The sequence below is a fragment of the Orycteropus afer genome, unplaced genomic scaffold, assembly GCF_000298275.1.
Source record: "Orycteropus afer afer isolate SDZICR_OR568_19922 unplaced genomic scaffold, OryAfe1.0 scaffold00132, whole genome shotgun sequence".
In the NCBI taxonomy this organism is placed as follows: domain Eukaryota; kingdom Metazoa; phylum Chordata; class Mammalia; order Tubulidentata; family Orycteropodidae; genus Orycteropus; species Orycteropus afer.
In genome coordinates, this window is record NW_006921719.1 from 5,979,856 (window position 1) to 6,000,533 (window position 20,678).

At 40.2% G+C, this 20,678-nt stretch overlaps 1 protein-coding gene across 1 annotated transcript in view; it reads right to left on the bottom strand.

Annotated features, from left to right (window-relative positions):
• PDE8A (phosphodiesterase 8A) overlaps positions 1-20,678 on the bottom strand; it is a 259,288-nt gene that overhangs the window by 97,311 nt on the left and 141,299 nt on the right. The window contains exons 4-5 of the mRNA XM_007945121.2: positions 10,297-10,353; positions 4,653-4,707 (exon numbers count right to left, since the gene is read on the bottom strand). Coding sequence (XP_007943312.2) covers positions 4,653-4,707; positions 10,297-10,353 — 112 coding nt within the window. The remainder of the gene's footprint in view (positions 1-4,652; positions 4,708-10,296; positions 10,354-20,678) is intronic.

Consider the following 20,678-nt stretch of genomic DNA (forward strand, 5'->3'; position numbering starts at 1 on the left):
CAAATTCTTCTGCTAGTTGGGGTTTAGTCCAAATCTGCATCCTTTCCTTCAAGGCTCAGGGGTCCAAGATTATCTTCTGTGTCTGTATTTATTGGTTTCCCTTTTCTTTGTTGAAGAGGGTCTGTGCAATCCTTCTGCCTAGTCCGCCATCTTGCCCCGCCTCCTCTTCTCCCCCCTTTTAATGACCTTTTACTTGCTTCATGTATGATGTCCTTGATGTCACCCCACAAGTCTTTGGTCTTCATTTATGAGCTTTCAATGAATCAAATATATTCTTGACGTTGTCTCTAAATTCAGGTGGGATACACTCAAGGTTGTACTTTGGCTCTTGTGGACTTGTTTTAACTTTCTTCAGCTTCAAGTTGAACTTGCATATTAACAACCACCATTGACCCCTGGCCTTATTCCAACTAATGATACTGAGCTTTGCGCCATCTTCTCTTTCCATAATTGTCATTGATTTGTATTCTGTTTATCAAGGTCCATGTGCATAGTCATCATTTATGTTGTTGAAATGTATTTGCAATGACTAAGCTGCTGGTCTTCAAAACTGTACCATATTATCTCTGGCATCATTTCTCCCAAGGTCATATTTTCTAACATAGAAGTGGTGGTTTGCTATACTAACCTCTAAAAACAGCTCAATGAAGCCAATAAATGATTATTTTCCATGGCAAAGGGACTGGCAGAACCCATGGATTCACCCATTATCTCTTATTGCTAGGAACATTTATTCTTTTTTATAACAATATTTACATAATAGAGTTACTTATGGAAGTTAAAGCACGATACATGGATCTGAGACACAAAGATTCACCCCACTGAATTATGTATTCCATGAAGACATCTTAGAAGCCACTTTGTTCTGTCACAGTTCCATTCAGATGTAAAAAATATTTGTGAGCATTTACTCACCCCTATTTCTGTAAACAGTTCTTTGCTTTTACCTGCTCAATAAGCAGATCACACCATACCTGACTAAGGAAGAAGCTGAGGCCTAAGAGACAAGGCCTCTGTAGGCTACTATTACAAGCCTGAATCTGAGGTGGGGCCCCTTCCAGAGGTGCCTTCTATTGCGATGGCAAAGGCAAATGCCTCCATCTGAACAGTGATCAGGGTCTTGTCTGGGTATCAGGCAACCTAATGACCTGGTCCCAGGTTCATACCTTAAAAGCTGTATGACCCTAAATGAGCCACTTAACCTTCCTGAGCCTGTTTCCTCACCTGTAAAACTAGAAAAATAACACTGCTTTTATCCTCCATAGATCAATTAAATGAGATGACAGGAGAAAGTACTCTCACTACAAACTACTGCATGTTAGTAACAGTTACTGCCATGCCTAGGAGGGAAGGTAAGGGCTAATGGCCATGGGCATGATGATCCCATGTCTGTTGGCCAAAACACAAGCCCTTCTCATCCTCAGAAATCTGACAGCAGTGACATGTGGAGCAGCTCCCACTTGCTGAAAAGGGAAGAAAGTGCTGGACCTACAGCCCACTCCTCAGTCAGTGCAGACTCTACAGGAATATCCAACAACATTGCCTGTCTGAATAGGCACCTGTTACTGACCAAGCAGACAGTCCTTTGCTACTGCCAGCAGAGAAGAAGTAGGAGCTTGAAATGGAGAAGGGGTCTCCAGTTGTGTGGAAGACCTGCTCTGTGGGTGAGATCTTAGGATGGGGAAACAAGTATATTTACACAATTCAACAAATGGCCACTCATGAATGCAACCTTGGGCATGAAAGTGCATACGTATCAAACGTTCACTCCAAAGATAGAAATCAAGGTTAAAAACTTAGCATATGTGACTAAAATACAGCATCTTGTTAATATCCCTCCCCCATATCATCTCCGCCTTGTTCTGTGTCTGAACATCTTGTATTTTCTGTCTCTCCTCAATATTTATTTATATATGTCTCAAGGATCTTACATGGCATAGAAGGTTGACAGTGGGTATTAGGCCCAGGGCACTATTCCTTCTGCTTAAACATCAGCCAGTCTCCTCTCCCCTATTTCATTCCATGAGAGGGTGAGAGACACAAATCCTACAGATTCCCTGAGCTAACCAAATCTCACTTTCTCCAAAGCACATCATACTCACTGATAGGACTTAAGCCCCACCTTGCTAGGTCTCCTCCAGCAGTCTCAACTCTTGGCTGCCTATAAGGATCACCTGCAAGGCTTTTCAAAAACAATACCAATATACATGGCTCTCATCAGACCAAGTGAAACAGACCCCTCCCCCAGCACAGAGTATCTTCTACACATAGATGCTCTATTCTGCTTTTCCCACAAAGAAGAAAACTTCAGATACTTGCACTGCCCATTCACATTTCATGTCTCCTAAATATTCTTTTACCTCCACCCCTTCCTCACAAACCTTGCAAACACCTAGGAGTGGCTAAGATCATTTAAAACTTTAATACTGAGCTATTATTTAAATTTCCCTTTTTGGTATGCCCCTTCTGTTACAAGAGCATCATATGTTCTAGTGCACATTTATTCACTTAAGTCTGACAGACAGATAAAATTAAACATATATGTATGTGCAAAAGTATGTGCAGAGAGAGAAGGAGAGCCAGAAAGAGGAGAGCAGTGTGAGAGAACATGCATGTGGTAGGCTTCACTGCTTTCCACTTTTCATCTTCCCTCATCTTGAGTTTTTTTTAATAATTTTATCAATTATTTTCCTCAGATAAGGTTCTTAAGGGACTGTATCTCTGACTTTTATGTATACTTCCAAGTATCTTTATTTTGCCCTGAAAGGTGAACAGCAACAGGGCTGATATAATTCTTAGGTTGTAGTCTTTTTCTCTGTGCTAACTGAACTACACAATATCATTACTTTTTATACAGAAAATGTTTATCCCATTATTCACCATTTCTTTGCTGTTCATTCCTTCTCACACTTCAGACCATCTTTTTGGGATTGCCTTCCTTTTGCTTGAACTATATCCTTTAGTATTCCCTTTTGTGAGGGTCTGATAGTTACAAACTCTATTTTCATCTTTCTAAAAGTTTTTATTTCACCCTCATTTTTGAAAGAGATTTATGCTGAATATAAAATTCTAAGTTGGCAATTATTTTCTTCTACCACTTTAAAAACATTATTCTGGTGTCTTTTATTTTCTATTTGTTGCTGTCAGGAAGCCAGCTATCAGTCTGTCATTCTTTTGAATGTTGATCTCTTTTTCCTCTAGCTGATTTTAAACTCTTTGTTATTGTTGTTTTTGGGGACTCTTTATGATGTGTCTTCTTTTTATCTACTCTACTTGGTATTTGTTGAAATTTTTCAATCTGTAGACTGCAGTCTTTCATCAGTTCTGGAAAATTTGCAGTCATTCACTCTTTCAATATTTCCTCTGGCCCATTCTCTCTCCTCTCCTTCTGAAACTCCAGTTAAATATATACTAAACCTTCACCTTCTATTTTCCACATTTCCTAATCTCTCTAACTTATTTTCTAGCATTGTATCTCTGTGCTACATACTGGATAGTTTCTGTTGGTCTATTTAATTTTTTAGTTATTATGTTTTTCATTTCTCAAACCTCAATTTTGTTATGTTTAAAATCAGCCACGCCACTTTTTGACAGCTCTATGGCGTAGTGCCTAAGGCATCTGACTGCTAACCAGAAGGCTAGTGGTTCAAACCCACAAGCCACTCCTCGGAAGGAAGGTTGGGCAATCTACTTCCATAGTGATACTGCCTTGGAAACCCAAGGAGAGGTCACTATAAGTTGGATCCGATTTGATGGTAGTGAGTTCTTTTTTTGGGGGGGGTTATGTTACTTTTTAAGTTCCTATTCCTTTCTGATAATTTCAAGCTTGTGTTGGCTTTTATTTCATTACCTATAATATACATAATTGCTTTATAACACTTGTCTGATAATTCTACTGTCTGAGGAGTGTGAAGGTCTATTTTTGCTGTCTTGTCCTCCCTCCCCACTTTGCTAGTTCTTAGTCATGACACCTTGATTCTTTGTGGATTGGTTAGTTTTGACTGAGTGCTGCCTGTTATTACTGAACAATTACTTATGGACATTTGTATTTGGTTATGCCAGGTACCTAGCAGTATTCTTTTTCAGAAATAGTTTAAACTAACTTCATGGCTTGAAGTTTCTTGGGTATCTCATTGATAAGTTTGGGCTACAAATTTGCTAAGAGTCAGCCTTACATAAGTTTTCTCCATCATGATTTCCAAGGCCTCATTTGTACCCTACTTTCCAAAGTCCCCAGCAGATTTTTGGCTTAGGAGAAACCAAGAGATTAAAGCTGAGGTGCAAGAAAAGACAGCAGTGTTTGGGTTGCCTTATTTCTAGAATCTCTGAACTGGTCTTGAAAGTTGTATATATACATATAAGCATTATAAAAATATATCCTATGGTATAATTTTTAATGGGCAAAGCATTAGAGAATATTTTATTACATTTTATGATTTTCGCAGACATAGCTTTGAGAGAACAAGAAAGTAAAGTGTGGTAGATTAGATTATCTGCTTATAAAGTTATACCAAAGTGTAATGTAGTACACAAAAACAATTTTTATTTTTTTAACTTCAAATAAATAAAAAATTTTGTTAAGCACTGAACTGAGATAAAATGATTTTTTCACACTGAATTATATTTATATTAATAAAGAAGCTGGTACCTACCCTTGTAAAGCCAGCAGCAATGAGGGGCATTACAGATGATTCTTCTCTATCCCCCCTTCAAAAGAACGTAGTAAAAAGTTAGAGATTGTTGTTATCAAGTACATCTCACTTCTTTAACCACTAACTTACATAGTACTCAAAAGTCACTGCCATGGAGTAGATTTGACTCAGTGATCTCTTCTTGGGTTTCTGAGGTGGTATCTCTATGGAAGTAAATTGCACAATCTTCCTTCTGAGGAGTGGCTGGTGGGTTTGAACCGCTGACCTTCTGGTTAGCAGTCAAATATTATATATTAAATATACTGTCATTATATATAATGAGTATTTTTAGACATTACTAATGTCAGATGGATCTTGGCTGAAAGCAAAGAATATCAGAAAGATGTTTATCTGTGTTTTACTGACTAAGTAAAAAGCATTCAATTGTGTGGATCGTATAAATTATGGATAACGTTGCATAGAATGGGAATTACAGGATACTTGATTATAACTTCTGGTAAGATGGAGGAATAGGCAGACAAGCGACACAGACCCTCTTCAACAAAGAAAAGAAAAACCAATTGACAGAGATACAGAAGATAATCCTGGAACCCTGAGCTTTGAAAGGAACTATACAGAAGTGAATGAGACACCAACTAGTGTAAAAACCTGAATGAAAATAGTGAGTAGAGAGACGGTCGGAGCTGCAGACTGTCAGCTACTCTGATGAGATCAACAGCCTGAATATTTCCAAGTGGTGCTGGGACCTGAGAAATGACCCAAAGATCAGTCCAGTCACCAAGGGCTCCAGGGACAACTTCTCTAGGTCTGGGGACCTATGACTAGGAAGGGAAACAGCAAGTAGCGAGACAACCTGAGCTATGGACTTTCTGCTGTTTGGAGGGTGCAGCCATTTTGATTATTTACACATGGCATCCATTTTGGATAAAGTGACCAAGGGAGCAGCCATTTTGAATGTTTACAAGCAGTGGCCATTTTGGATATTTAAAGTGACTGAGGGCACAGCCATTTTGAATGTTTACAAGTGGCAACCATTTTGGATTTTAAAGTGATAGCATTCTCATTTGGATTCCAGGGCCCTAAGAACAGGCTCTGTTTGCTAAGGTCAGCAAGGACATATGAGAGGCTGACAAAGGAAAGAGATAGGTGGTGAGTATATAAGTGCTGTCACCCAGTGAATAGAGGAGCACAGCACAGTACCCTGCCTGTATAGATAACATACAAACAAAACAAAGAAAACAAAAACTGTGGGCAAATCACTCCAACATATAATCACCAATTAAATATAAACACAAAAACATCACAATGCCTCGGAGACAACAGAGCATCACAGTCCACACAAAGAAGCAAGATAAAGCAGGGGAAACAAGGGACTTCCAGGATATGAACCCAAAACACATCCCTGAGGAAGATGCAGCATTGGAACTCCCTGATAAGGAATTCAAAAGAGTTATGTTTAGGTATCTTCAAAGAATTGAGAGACAGATCAAGGAAAACACAGACAAAACCCTAGAAGAATTTTGGAAGAAAATACAAGAACAAAATGACAAAATAAACGAAAAATTAGAAATAATTCTAAATCTACAGATAGAAATCCCAAAGATTAATACTAAATTGTCAGAAATAGGTAACACATTAGAAGGGCAAAGGAGTAGAATTGATACAATGGAAGACAGAATTAATGAGATTGAAGACAAATACCTGAATACTTCTTTGGAAAAGGATCAATCAGAAAAAAGATCAAAACAAAATGAAGAAAGCCTAAGGTGCATGTGGGAGACCATCAAAAGGAATAACCTACGTGTCATTGGAATTCCAGAACAGGAAAAGACAAATAAAATCACTGAGAAAACTGTCCAAGATTTGTTGGAAGAGAACTCCCCTGATGTGATGAAAGATGAGAATATATCCATTCAGGAAGTCTAACGAACCCCAAACAGGATAGACTCCAAAAGAAAAACACCAAGACATATCATCATCAAACTCACCAAAACCAAAGACAAAGAAAGAATCATGAAAGCAGCATGGGAAAAAACAAAAAGTTACCTACAAGGGGCAACCAAAAAGACTAAGCTCAGATTTCTCAATAGAAACCATGCAGGCGAGAAGACAGTGGGATGATATATATAAAACCCTGAAAGAGAAAAACTTCCAACCAAGAATTATGTACCCAGCAAAATTGTTCCTCAAATATGATGGTGAAATTAGGACATTTCCAGATAAGCAGAAATTAAAGGAATTTGTTAAAACCAGACCAACCTTACAAGAGACACTAAAGGGAGCCCTTTGGACAGAGAAGCAGCAACAGCCAACAACAACTGACCATTAACACACACGATGATATAACCGAGAAACCAACCCAGCTAGGGAAGTATCCAAAGTAAGTAAGCCTACGAGATTTTAAACAGGGAACCAGAGACACCAACCAATAAATGAGGACAACTACAAACCAAAAAAACAGAAAAAAAAAATCTGTGTCATTACAGAACCTCTAGATGGTAGGGAAGTCAAGACAACTACAAGATAGAATGGACTGGACAATTTTCTCAGTGGTTTCTAAACTTTGGGAAGAAAACTATAAATCACAGGGTAACCTCAAAGAAAAATGATAAACCTTCACATCAAAATAAAAAAGAGGACCAGCATAAATATTCAGCAAATACTAAAACAATAGCAATGAAGGAAGTGATAACATGAAAATTATATGGAACAAAGAAATTGACACAATGAAAAAGCAAATGACAAAAATGACAGCAACAAATTCATATTTGCCAATAATTACATATCTGGCAAGGGACTTATCTCTAAGATTGATGGAAAACTTCAATCCTTAACACCAAAGGAATTAACAATACAATTGAAAAATGGGCAGAAGACATGAATAGACACTTCACCAAGGAGGATATTCAGGTGGTCAGCTAATACATGAAAAGATGCTCACAATCACTGGCCATCAGAGAGATGTAAATCAAAACAACAATGAGATATACAGTCTCACACTGGCACTGATGGCAAGGTTCAATGAGACAGAAAATAACAAATGCTGGTGGGAATGTGGAGAGATTGGGACTCTCATACACTGCTTGCATGACTGCGAAGTGACACCACCACTGTGGAAAGCAATATGGCGATTCCTTAGAAAGTTAGAATTGGAGTTACCATTTGACCCAGCAATCCCATTGATGTTGTTATGTGCCATCAAGTCAGACCCAACTCACAGCGACCCCTCCTTGGGTTTCCGAGGAAGTATCACTACGGAAGTAGATTGCCCCATCTTTCTTCCAAGGAGTGGCTGGTGGCTTTGAACCGCCAGCCTTCTGGTTAGCAGTCAAGTGCCTTAGGCACTACATTACCATAGCTCCCAGCAATCCCATTACTAGATATATATCCTAGAGAGGTGAAAGCCAGGATAGGAAAGATACATGCACACTCATCTTCATTGCAGCATTATTTACAACAGCAAAAAGATGGAAACAACCTACGTGCCCATCAGCGGAAGAGTGGATGACCAAACTATGGTACATACACATACTGGAATGTTATGCAGCACTAAAAAAATAATGTTGAGTCTGCAAAACAATACATAATATGGATGAACTTGGAGGACATTATGCTGAGTGAAATAAGTCAATCACAGAAGGACAAATATAGTTATTAGTTCATTGTTGTGGAGGCTTGAGGAAAGGTTTATATATGGAGGGAAACTTTCTTTGTTGGTTGCCGGGGTGGGAGGGGAAGGGAGGGAACACTGCAAAAAAAAAAAAAAAGAAAAAATGCATTGAGCCATGTCACTTTTAATTTTGTGTATGTCACTGTACATAAATTATATTTCAAGAAAATGCATAAAAAAAGAATGAGGATGGCATAGAACTGTGCAATGTTTCATTCTGTTGTGCATGAGGTCACTGTGAACTGAAAGTGACTCAACAGTACCTAATAACAATTGTAACAATGTTAAATTTCTTGGGTATAATAATGATATTGCAATTACACAAGAAAATATAAGCTAATGTATTCAAAGGTAAAGTGTCATGGTGTCTACAACTTACTGTCAAAACAGTTCACAATTTAAAAAAAAAAGAACACTTGATTGTGCTCATGAGGAAACCTGTACATAGACTAAGAGAACAAGGGGATAATATATAGTTAAAAATCAGGAAGGGTTGCATCAGGGTTGTATCCTTTCTCCATACTCATTCAACCTGCATGCTGCGCAAAAAATCCAAGAAAGTGGACTATATGAAGAATGCGGCATCATTATTTGGGAATTAACAACCTACAATATTGCTTGTTAAAAGTGAAAAGAACTTAAGTACTTACTGATGAAGATCAAAGACTACAGTCTCCAGTTTGGATTATACCTCAACATAAAGAAACAAAATCCTCACAACTGGAAAAGTAAGCAACATCACAATAAATGGAGAAAAGACTGAAGTTGACAGGGATTCCATTTTATTTGGATCCACAATCAACATCCATGGAAACAGCAGTCAAGAAAGCAGACATCATTCTGCACTGTTCAAATGTGCTGCCAGGGACCTCTTTAAAGTGTTAAAGAGCAAAGACACCAATTAGAAGAACTGATGCCTTTGAATTGTGGCATTGATGAAGAGTACCAAAAATACTATGGACTGCCAGAGGAACAAACATCTGTCCTGGAAGAAGTGCAGCCAGAATGCTCCTTGGAAGAGAGAAGGGCCAGACTTCATCTCACTTACTTTGGTCATTTTGTCAGAAGGGACCATTCCCTGGAGAAGGGTATCATGCTTGATAAAGTGGAGGGTCAGTGAAAGAGGAGAAGACCTTCAATGAGATGGAGGGCAGTGGCTACACCATGGGCTCAAGCACAGCACATATTTTGAGGATGGTGTAGTACCAGGCAGTGTTTTGTTCTGTTGGACATAGGGTTGCTCTGAGTTGGAACCAACTTGATAGCACCTAACATTTTTAGATGAATCAGATTAATATAAAAGTATAAAATACAAAGTTGAAATTAACTTTCTATTTCAATTTTGGTGGTATATATTAATACCTGAAATACAGAGATTACATTATCAACAAGAAATAGGGATGTGCAGTTATCTATTGAATATATAAAAAGTTAAATTTAAATTAAATTCTCTATTTGCTTCTACCTTCAGTTTATTTAAAAAAAAGCTCCCTCCCCTTCCTAACAGCTCAGGAGAAAAATTAAAGGGATATAGAAATATTTCTTTTATCTATAAAAATATATAAACTAGTTAACATTTATTTGAATACTGCCTTTCTTTTCACATATTTTTAGTTTTTTCTCACCTCTAATTTAAGGATGAAATATGAATTTTCTCCCTTTCTATAAAACTCAAATCCTCATAGAAATCTAGAATTACAAGGCCCTACGATGATACCCTTGGAAAACAGTAATGATTCTATGAATGGAATTCTCTGCCAGTTTGCCTATTTCCAAAGTAAAAGGTAGTTCAAAGTTATAGTGACACCATCCATGAAGTTAACTAGAGAAGGAAAAGAAAATATAGAAAAGGAGAAAAGACCAAACTAAAAAGAATCACGCCCATCACAGCATGCAAATTATTATTCAACCATTTGTAAGAGCACGCATTATATTGACATTTGAATTTCAACAGTGGAAAAAATCAAAGTTTACCTGCGTACAACACCAATAATAACTGTGTTTTCTGAGAGTTTTGATGATCTGATGGACCTTAAAAAAAAAGAAAAAAAAAACCACTTTAAAAGAAATTTAAAACAATTCTTAAAAATAAAAACATTTATTTTTGGTAAAACAATTAAAGTTGAGAGAGGCGTATAAGTGAGAGCAAAAGACCCCTTCATAGTCTGAAGTCACCTTCCTGGTTAGTTGATTCTTCTCCCTTTTGGAGACAAACTCCTATTGGTTGACTATGGTGACCAGAATAATTATAGAGTCCAAATATATCAGCTAATTGAGATGTTGTGCCTTCTATTTGTTTTCATCTTTGTTAACCTAAGTTGCTTTAGGTAGTGAATTTTCCCTACCTTGTACTTGCATGAAAGGGGCTATTTGTCTCTTCTCACCAAAGGGAAACATTATGGTATGTGTTTTATTGCAAGCTGATGGCTATGCTTAACAGTAGAGATGAAGATGCCCAAGGATCAGGTCTCTTTCCACTGTATTCTAAGCAGCACAAAGAATGAAGAGTTCTTAGGTTGAATGGAGGCAACACCACCAAAAGTCCTAGGAAATGCAAGATATTCTTTTCGGTCAGAAAGAAGAAAATCAACACCTGATAGAAAAGGTTAAGAATATAGGACCTGGTCCAGAAAAGTAGAATGAAGTACTCCTATGAAGTTACCCAAGGAGTATGAGACTCTCCACACAGAGAGTGAGTCAATCCTTTTGAAGGAGCAGCTTCCCAAGAGGCCATGGACAATGAAATTCTAGCCAAGACACAGAGAGGGAAGAAATAAATGTCACACAAAGGAGGAGAAGAAGGAAAAGAAACTGCATCACTGGAGATACGCAATAGCTTCAACTCATCCTACAGCAGGACTCTCTGGAAAAGAGGAACCAGGCAACAGGAAGAGGAAGGGATCCAGCCCCTGGACTAGGAGAAGAAAAGACTCATGCTGGAGGGTGACTCTGAAAGGAGGGAAATGGAGAGGACTATACCCAAGCTGCCTCAGCCAAATGAGACAATGTATCTAGAATGGGACAGCGACCAGCCAAGACTTACTGCATTACTTTGGCTGCCAGTTAAAGAAGTAGAACCACTTCTGAATCAGAGAATACAGAAAATTATTTGAGTACCTATTTCTCAGTTCTCTCAATGATAGTATATACCTTCAAACCATTCTAGATGCATATGAGAGAAGTTATTCATTATATACAATAGATGCCTCAGTCACAGCAGACTCTCTCTTGGACCATGTGGCTGGCCAGCCTGCTTTCTTCTGTTTCTATCTGCTTTTCCCAGTCTCTACTCCACATTCTTCTAGCTCTCATTTGCTATCCTCTCCTAAACCTAAAGGTTTAGCTTAGCAGAAGAGCTCTTCCTTCTCAACAAGTCACTGCAGGACTTGCTTGTCAGGTGCCAATTCTTGGTCCTACCATGGTCTATCTGTCTGAAGAATAAGCAAGTACAACTTCCTGGAGAAGGGGGCATGGGAGGGGCTGCTTCAGCTGGGAAGCATGGCAGGTGCTCACATAATTCAGTTATTAAAACTGATGACAAATATTCGTCCTAGCACTAATCTGAAACAGGAAGTAAGAAACATGGACTTGCAAATGGTATTTCCATGGCTTCTTTCAGAAGTGGACGGCCTCTTCCTTCTTCCTAGTCTGTCTCAGTCTATAAACTGGGCTGTTACCTATGCACCAGGTGCATCTCGCTGGGTTTTAAACACCAGAGGCTCAGCCTCAAAACTCACATCTACATGTCACCACAGTAGGACAAACCGACAGACAAGTTTGTCCTGCTGTTGGAGACCTCTCGTATCCCCCCCACCTGGGTCCCTGTGGCTGACTGTTCCTCTGTCTGGCTTCCTGTCAATCCTTTTGAAGGAATGGTAATGAAGGAAGAAGTCAAAGCTGCAATGAAAGAACTGGTGAAGAACAAGGCTCCAGGAATTGATGGCATACCGATTGAGATATTTCAACAAACAGATGCCCCGTTGGAGGCACTCACTCAGTTATGTCAAGAGATTTGGAGGACAGCTACCTGGCCAACTGACTGGAAGAGATCCATATTTGTGCCCATTCCAGAGAAAGGTGATCCCACAGAATGTAGAAATTATAGAACAGTATCATTAATATCACATGCAAGTAAGATATTACTGAAGATAATTCAGAAACGTTTGCAGCAGTATATTGATAGAGAACTTCCAGAGGTTCAAGACGGATTCAGAAGAGGACGTGGAACAAGGGATATCATAGCTGTTGTCAGATGGATCTTGGCTCAAGGCAAAGAATACCAGAAAGATGTTTACTTGTGTTTTATTGACTATGCAAAGGCATTTGATTGTGTGGATCATGACAAATTATGGATAACATTGAGGAGAATGGGAATTCCCGAGCACTTGATTGTATTCATGAGGAATCTGTACCTTGACCAGGAAGGAGGCTGTCGTTCGAACAGAACAAGGGGACACTACACGGTTTAAAATTAAGAAGGGAGTGTGTCAGGGTTGTATTCTGTCTCCACACTTACTCAATCTATATGCTGAGCAAATAATCCGAGAAGCTGGACTATATGAAGAAAAACGTGGTAGCAGGATTGGAGGAAGAATCATTAACAACCTGAGATATGCAGACGATACAACTTTTCTTGCTGAAAGTGAGGATGACTTAAGGCACCTACTGATGAAGGTTGAAGAATACAGTCTGCAGTATGGATTATATCTCAACATAAAGAAAACAAAAATCCTCACAACTGGACCAATGAGCAGCATCACAATAAATGGAGAGAAGATTGAGGTTGTCAAGGAATTCACGTTGCTTGGTTCTACAATCGATGCCAACGGAAGCAGCAGTCAGGACATTAGACGACGTGTAGCATTGGGAAAGTCAACTGCAAAGGAACTGTTTCAAGTGCTGAGGAGCAAGGATATCTCATTGAGGACTAGGGTGCGCCTGACACAAGCCATGATATTTCCAATCACCTGGTATGCATGTGAGAGCTGGACAATGAATAAGGAAGACCAAAGAAGAGTTGATGCTTTTGAGTTGTGGTGCTGGCGGAGAATGCTGAAAGTACCGTGGACTGCTAAAAGAACTAACAGATCTGTCCTGGAGGAAGTGCAGCCAGAATGCTCCTTGGAAGCAAGAATGGGCAGACTTCGTCTCACCTATTTTGGTCATGTTGTCAGAAGGGACCATTCCCTGGAGAAGGATGTCATGCTTGGTAGGGTGGAGGGTCGACGAAAGAGGGGGAGGCCTTCAAGGAGATGGATTGATACGGTGGCTGCGATGATGGGCTCAAGTATAGCAGGGATTGTGGGGCTGGCGCGGGATCAGGCAGTGTTTTGTTCTGCTGTGCATGGGGTCGCTATGAGTCGGAAACGACTCGACGGCACTTAACAACAACAACATGGCTTCTTTGCACATTGTATTTGTTCTTAGTTTTATGTTTCCAACAAATCAAAGAGATTTGGAGAAAAGAAAAGCAAATTTAAGTATGCAGCCAACCATTTCCAGCCAGCTCTTGTACATTTAAAAGAACAAAGATCTGGGCAACATAACAGCAAGTGGGCAACACTGCAGATAATCTGATTAAGTAGTTTTGGATTACCTAACCATTACTGGATATACACGGATGGTGGGCATTTGGCTAAGGATGAAGTAGAAGAGAAGACCATGCTTATCTGGAGACAAGTTGATCCCTTCAAAGGAGCTCTAAGTCTATATAAAAGGGCAGATATATATAGTTGACTTTTTCTGATCAATGAAAAGGAAAAATGGCTAAGAAAAAGAAGTATCAGAAATCAGGCTGAAAAACAACCTTGCTTTAGAATTCATGAAAACTATGAAGGAAATGACTTGGCACAGTGAAGATGGACACCCAGACTTCAGGAAGGCAGATTTCTAGAAGATTGGGAAAAGATAGGTATGATTCTGTAGTATGAGACTCTGAAAGGCAGCACAAATGTGCTGAGAAACTCTTAAAACTTAAAATCATACCTTTGGTTTATCATTAGGATTAAATTTGGCTCCAAAAGAAATGGTGGCTTAAACAAGATCTGTCTCACACATAAAAGACATGCAGAGGTAGGTAGTGAAGGCTGCCATGGCACTCTGCACTGTCAGAACCAGGCTCCTTCCATCTCATGTTACTTAGCTATTATGTGTACCTGGTTTCTTCCTCCTGGTCCACGACAGATGTTTGAGCTGTAGCCATAATGTCTGCATTCCAAACAGCAGGAAGAGGGCAGAAGAAGGGCATACACTCTCCCTTCAAGAACATCTTCCAAAAGATACACATAATAGTTCCACTGGCCAGCTATGAGAAAAGCTAGGGAATAGAGTGCATTTTCTAGGTGGCCATATACCCAGCTAAAAAGGAGAGACTCTATTATCATGATAAGAATGGAAGGAAATGGGTATTGGAGGCAATTACCAGTCTTAAGGGACAGTAGGCAATTACAAATGCTTCTGATGATAGTTTCAACACAAAATTGGGGAAAAAAGGACACATGATAGAGGCTTACTCTAAGAACACAGCAAAGCCTTGTAACGAGTACAGTTTCACAAACGCACAAGTCCATTACATAAACTGCTCCTGTTCTCTGTTGTGTGGAATGAGTTTCAGACTGAAAAGAACAGAATTTACAGTGGAAAAAAGATCTGTAGACCAAAGTGAATCAAAAGATTGAATGAAAGCATCAGGCATTCTGAGTTCAATCTTGCTTCACTTCAGCACTCAATATGGATTTGAATTCTGTTCATGTATTTTAGGTTTCGATGCAGTGTTTTATTTTAGTCAGCTCCCTTTATAAAGCCTTCCCTTTCATTACAGAGTTCTATTCCTGTTAAGGGAGCTCTGGTGGCAGAGTGCCTAAGGCATTTGACTGCTAACCGGAAGGCTGGAGGTTCAAACCCACCAGCCACTCCCCAGAAGGAAGATTGGGCAATCTACTTCCAGAGTGACATCGCCTGGGTTGGTGGGGTTGCTATGAGTCAGACCTGACCTGACGGCAGTGGGTATTCCTGTTACACAAAAGAATCTTTCTTCATTTCTTCTGAGTACACTAAGCATATGTCTTCTAAAAGGTTCACTGGTTTTTGTAAAAAATAATCTTCTTAGTCTTAGGGGCTATTCTTTCGCTGTCCATTATGTTGTGGCAGCTTCTCACTAGCCACATTCTTTATCCTGCTTACTTACTCCTCAGCGGAAACAGCATCTACCCAGATTAAAAGTTTGCCAGCAGAGGGTCAGATGTTTTCCTAGTACTTCACTGTACATTCTGGTGTTAGTAGCTCTTCCTTTTAAGTCTAGGCCTGCATGCAGATCAGGTGAAAGGGTGCCAGGGCAGGCTCAGAGAGTACTGCTAGCAGGCATCCTTACAACATGGGCCCGCTGCACAGAGTGGGCTCCTGCTCTGCTCTCTCGGTACTCTAACTCATCCTGAGAATCTGATGCAATTTGTTGTTCTGTGAATATTGCAGTATGTGAAGGTCTGTTGCCAGGCTCCTTATGCCACTGTCCCTTCTTACAACATGGTAAGAAACACTTTGTCTCTGTTAATCTACCTTTGCTGGGCCTGGTTTTAAGTGGTTGGGTGGCTGGTCATAGTTATTCCCCATGATGAGACTGGCAATCAAATCCACAGAGGAATCTGCCATGAGCAGCTGAGTAGCTGCTTTAGGGATGTGGTCTGCTTCCAGTGTGTAAGGAGGAGCTTCGGAAATGGTCTGCAGCTTTATCACACACTTGGACCCTGCATGTAGCTCAGTTTTCATTTAACAGTCTGCCATGTTTCCTACCGATCTTGGACTATCTTTGGATTTGAACTAGTGGCCTGCTGTACTGTTTGTACTATTGAAACTATGGCATTTTATTTATTGACCTTGGGCTTGTTAGCCTCAACAGCCAGCACCTGCCCAAGTGAAGATACACCTCCAGCTCCAGTGGGCCATGAGCAAGAGGCAGGGCTAAAGCCCAAGGTCGAGGGGCCTTCACCCAGCCCCTAGAGAGTGGCACTTTGAACTCAGACTTCTAGCTCCAAGACTGTAAGAGAACACACGCCTGTTTGTTAAAGCCATCCACCAGTGGTATTTCTGTTAGAGTGGCATGAAATGACCAAAACAGTGGTCAATCCTCGTCTCTTACTCTCTTTGTGGGTTTTCTGATAAGAAGTTGGGAGATGACAAAGACATCAGGCACCGCACAAGATGGTCTATAACAGCTTCACAACTCACTGACTTGACTCTTCAACTCCATTCTCCACTTGGCAGCCAGAATGATCTTTCGTTCTGCTCTTGATGCTCTCCTGCAAAGAACCAGTTTCAACTGCCTACAGAGTGAAGTCCAAAGCCTTTGGCTCAGCACATAAGGCCCCTGTGATTTGGCTCATGTTTGCCGCTCAAGCCTCACCATGAGCCATGTTCCACATATGCCTGATTTAGCAGACATATGCAACCCACAAAGGGGTCCAGACATCCTGAGCTCACTGATGCCTGTTCCTACACAAGAGGCTACCTCTACCTAAAAAAGTTTTCTCTGCTTTTCCTCCTTTCAAAATTCCTGCTCTTCCTTTAGGACTCAACTCAAATATCCTTATGAAGTTCTTCTAACACAGGAACTCTATATATACCTCCTCTGTGGTCATTTACTATCCTGCAAGGAAATCACTTGCTTGCCTTGCCATCTAAATCATTAGCTCCTTAGAGGCAAAAACCATGTCTTTTTCATCTATAGATTTCTAGTACCAATACAGTGCCCAGAACATGCAAAGTAGGGCTCTTAAACTGGCAGATTTGGGAAATGTAGCAGACACAGACTATGTGGCCTTTAGCAAAGCATCTTAGAAGAAGTAAACTCAACTTATTGCCATTAAGTTGATTCTGGCCCATAGCAACTCCCATAGGGTTTCCAAGGTTATAAATCTTTATGGAAGTAGACTACCTCATCTTTCTCCTGCAAAGTAACTGGTGAGTTCGAACTGCCAACCTTTTGGTTAACAGCCAAATGCTTTCACCACTACACCACCAGATCTCTTTTATAAGGAGTATAAGAAGTTCCAAATGCTCCGAACAGAGAGATACAAATGAAATGCTAGTCATCTAGGTCAGCAACTGACAAAAAAAACAGTAACAAAAGTACTGATTAGGTATCTCAAAAGAGCTCTGCTAAGGCCTTGTGAGCTGCGTAAATCTGCTGAGAGAGAAGGCAAGTAGGTTCAGGAGGAGAGCCCAGAAAGACTCCTTGAAGAAACAGTCTATAATGGGCAGTTAACCTTAAAGGGAATGATCTTAAGGGAGATAAACCAGGTAGGGACCAGAATCCAGATGAATCAACTTAGGATAAAATAAAGGCAGGACCTACTCTTGCCTCTAGACAACTTACTATGAATCGCACTAGGACTGTCTCCCCATGCCCAACAAAATGAAGATAATGTGGGAGAACATCAGCTAGTGAGAAAGAGCTGGGTTGTGACATGATCATCAGGAAAGGAATAAAATCAAGGGTTGTGTTCGTAAAGGTCTCTTCTCTGGCTAGCAGAAGGGAGGTAACTATTCTGCCTTCTCTTCACTGGTCCATCCAAACTATCCAGGTTTCCAGTCCTGGAGGCCATGCTTACATGAGATATCAATTGGAAAAGGGCATTCAGAGGGCTCTGTGAAGAACTGCTGATAGCACTAAGGGTGTGCTCAATCCAGAAAAGAGAACATAATCCCTCAAATGTTGGAGACCTATTCTGGGGTAGGGGATTAGATCTGCTCTAGTGACCTCCAAGGAGCTCTGGAGGCACAATGGTTAAGCTCTTGACTGCTAACTGAAAGGTTGGTGGTTTGAACCCATCAGCTGGTCCATGGAAAAAAGATCTGGGGATCCATTTCCATAAAGATTACAGCCTAGAAAACTGTACGGGGATACTCTGGGTTGCCATTGATCAATGGCACACAACAACAAAGTAACTCTGTGGGTGATATTTCTCAAATGAGTGGCAACAATTAGACATCAGAGCTTTCTCTGGGGAAGCCCTAAATCCCCAGCAGAGTCTGGAAAGGGGATGATGGGGCCTTTGTAGATGCGATATACACATGACATTTTACATTTTTCTAGACCCATATCCAGTTCACATTCTTTATATTTTTAATCTTGTAAACTGTTTTTACATGTTGCTGTTGTTAGGTGTTAGGTCTCTGACTCATAACGATCCTATGCACAGCAGAATGAAACACTGCCCAGTCTTGTGCCAGCCTCACGATCCTTGCTATATCCCTGAGTCCATTGTTGAAGCCACTGCGTAAATCCATCTCATTGAGGGCCTTTCCCTTCTACGTTGACCCTCCACTTTACCAAGCATGATATCCCTCTCCAGGGAATGGTTTCTTCTGACAACATGGTCAAAGTAGGTGAGACAAAGCCTGGTCATTCTTGCTCCCAAGGAGCATTTCACCTGCACTTCTTCCAGGACAGATTTGTTAGTCCTTTTAGCAGACCATGGTACTCTTAGCATTCTTCTCCAACTAACAATAATGCTTATTATGAAATTTGCTATTTATGAGAGTTTTTGACTGAATATTATGTAACACTTTTTTTTTTCATTTAAATACTTTAATTGCACTAGTTTATCAGCTTCTAAGAACTTCATTTTATTTTTTTGTTCTAGAAAACTCTCCTGTACAGACTCAACAAAAATTTGCTGAATGAATTAACACTATTTTAGTATTTTTATATAAAATGTATAACAACAGTACATTTTCCTCCCTTAAAAAGTACAGCATAATTGAAACAACTTAACCTTTCTTTAAAGAGCTCTGCTGGTGCAGTGGTTAACCACAAGGTTGGTGGTTTGAACTTACCAAGTGTTCCACAGTAGAGAGATGTGGCAGTCACTCAATGGCAATGGGCTTGGTTTTGTGGTTTTGGTTTAACCTTTGATAATACAGGATCTAGCAGAGTCCTTTTACAAGCATGAATTGTCATTATTCAGCACATACCTGTGGCTAGTTTTGTGCGTGGGCAAGACTGGGAAAGAGGCTCAGTTTCCCTCAGTATCTTACTGCCTCCTCACCTTTTCTATTTTAGCAGCCTTTCAGCTCTCCTTAGGTACCTCTCCTGCAACATTCTACCAATAGTATTATTGAGCACTATATTCTTTAGATATTTTCTTCCTTTCTCTGAAATATAGCCATGGAATAGGAAGAAATGTGTTATCAGAAACCAAGTGTTCTGATTTTACAGCAGAAGAAAAACACATCCTTAGGCTCAGAAACTTAGTCTCAGGGGACACTAAGGTCAACTAACATAACATAGTTTACAAAGACAGTATTCTACCTCCTACTTTGGTGAGTAGTGACTGGGGTCTTCAAAGCTTGTAAGCAGCTACCTGAAGTGTATTTATTGTTCTCTCACCATCTGGATCAAAAAAGAATGAAGAAAATCAAAGACACATGGGAACAATTAGGCCACAGGACTAATGGACCATGTGAACACCTGCCTTCATAACCCTGAGACCAGAAGAACTAGATCATGTCCAGCTACTACTGCTGACTTCTCTGAAAGGGATCACAATAGGAGGGCTCAAGTAGAGCGGGAGAAAAATGTAGAATAAAACTCAAATCATAAAGAAAAGACCAGGATTATTGGTCTGATAGAGACTGGAGGAACCCCCAAGACTTTAACCCTTAGACTCCCCCTCAAGCTGAGAACTGAACTCATTCCCACGACTCAACTTTCAGCCAAATGACAGACAGGCCTATAAGGCAAACAATAACAGCAAAAAGGTATGTACTCATTAGAACAATCAACCATATGAGATAAAAAGGGCAGCACTTTCCCAGGGATAAAGCTAAGAAGGCAGGAAGGGACAGGAATGAAGGAAAATGGTAAACACAGGGAGGAAGTGGGAAGAGTGTTGTTACATTGTGGGGATAGCAATGAATGCCACAAAATAAAACATGTATGAATTGTTGAATGGAAAACCAATTTGCTCTGTAAACTTCCAACCAAATCACAATAAAAACAAAACAAAACACATCCCCAGAAAAGGCAAAGAGTTACCCCAAGTCAAGCAGCTAGTCAAGGGAAAAGCTAAACTTAGGGCCTAGGCCTCCCTCCACCCTGGTCAGAGCTCTCTCCACTGCTCTTGGGCTGTAGTCTCTCAAGAATGTGCTAAGTTACTGCACAGGTGGCATGTCAAACAGACCTGGTACGCACTGATAATGGCTTACTACAGATTCAACTAAATTAATATAGGCAGGGCTTCAGGCAAGAATGGCCAGACTTCCTCTCACCTATTTTGGTCATGTTTTAAGAAGGGACCATTCCCTGGAGAAGGATGTCATGCTTGGTAGGGTGGAGGGTCGACGAAAGAGGGGGAGGC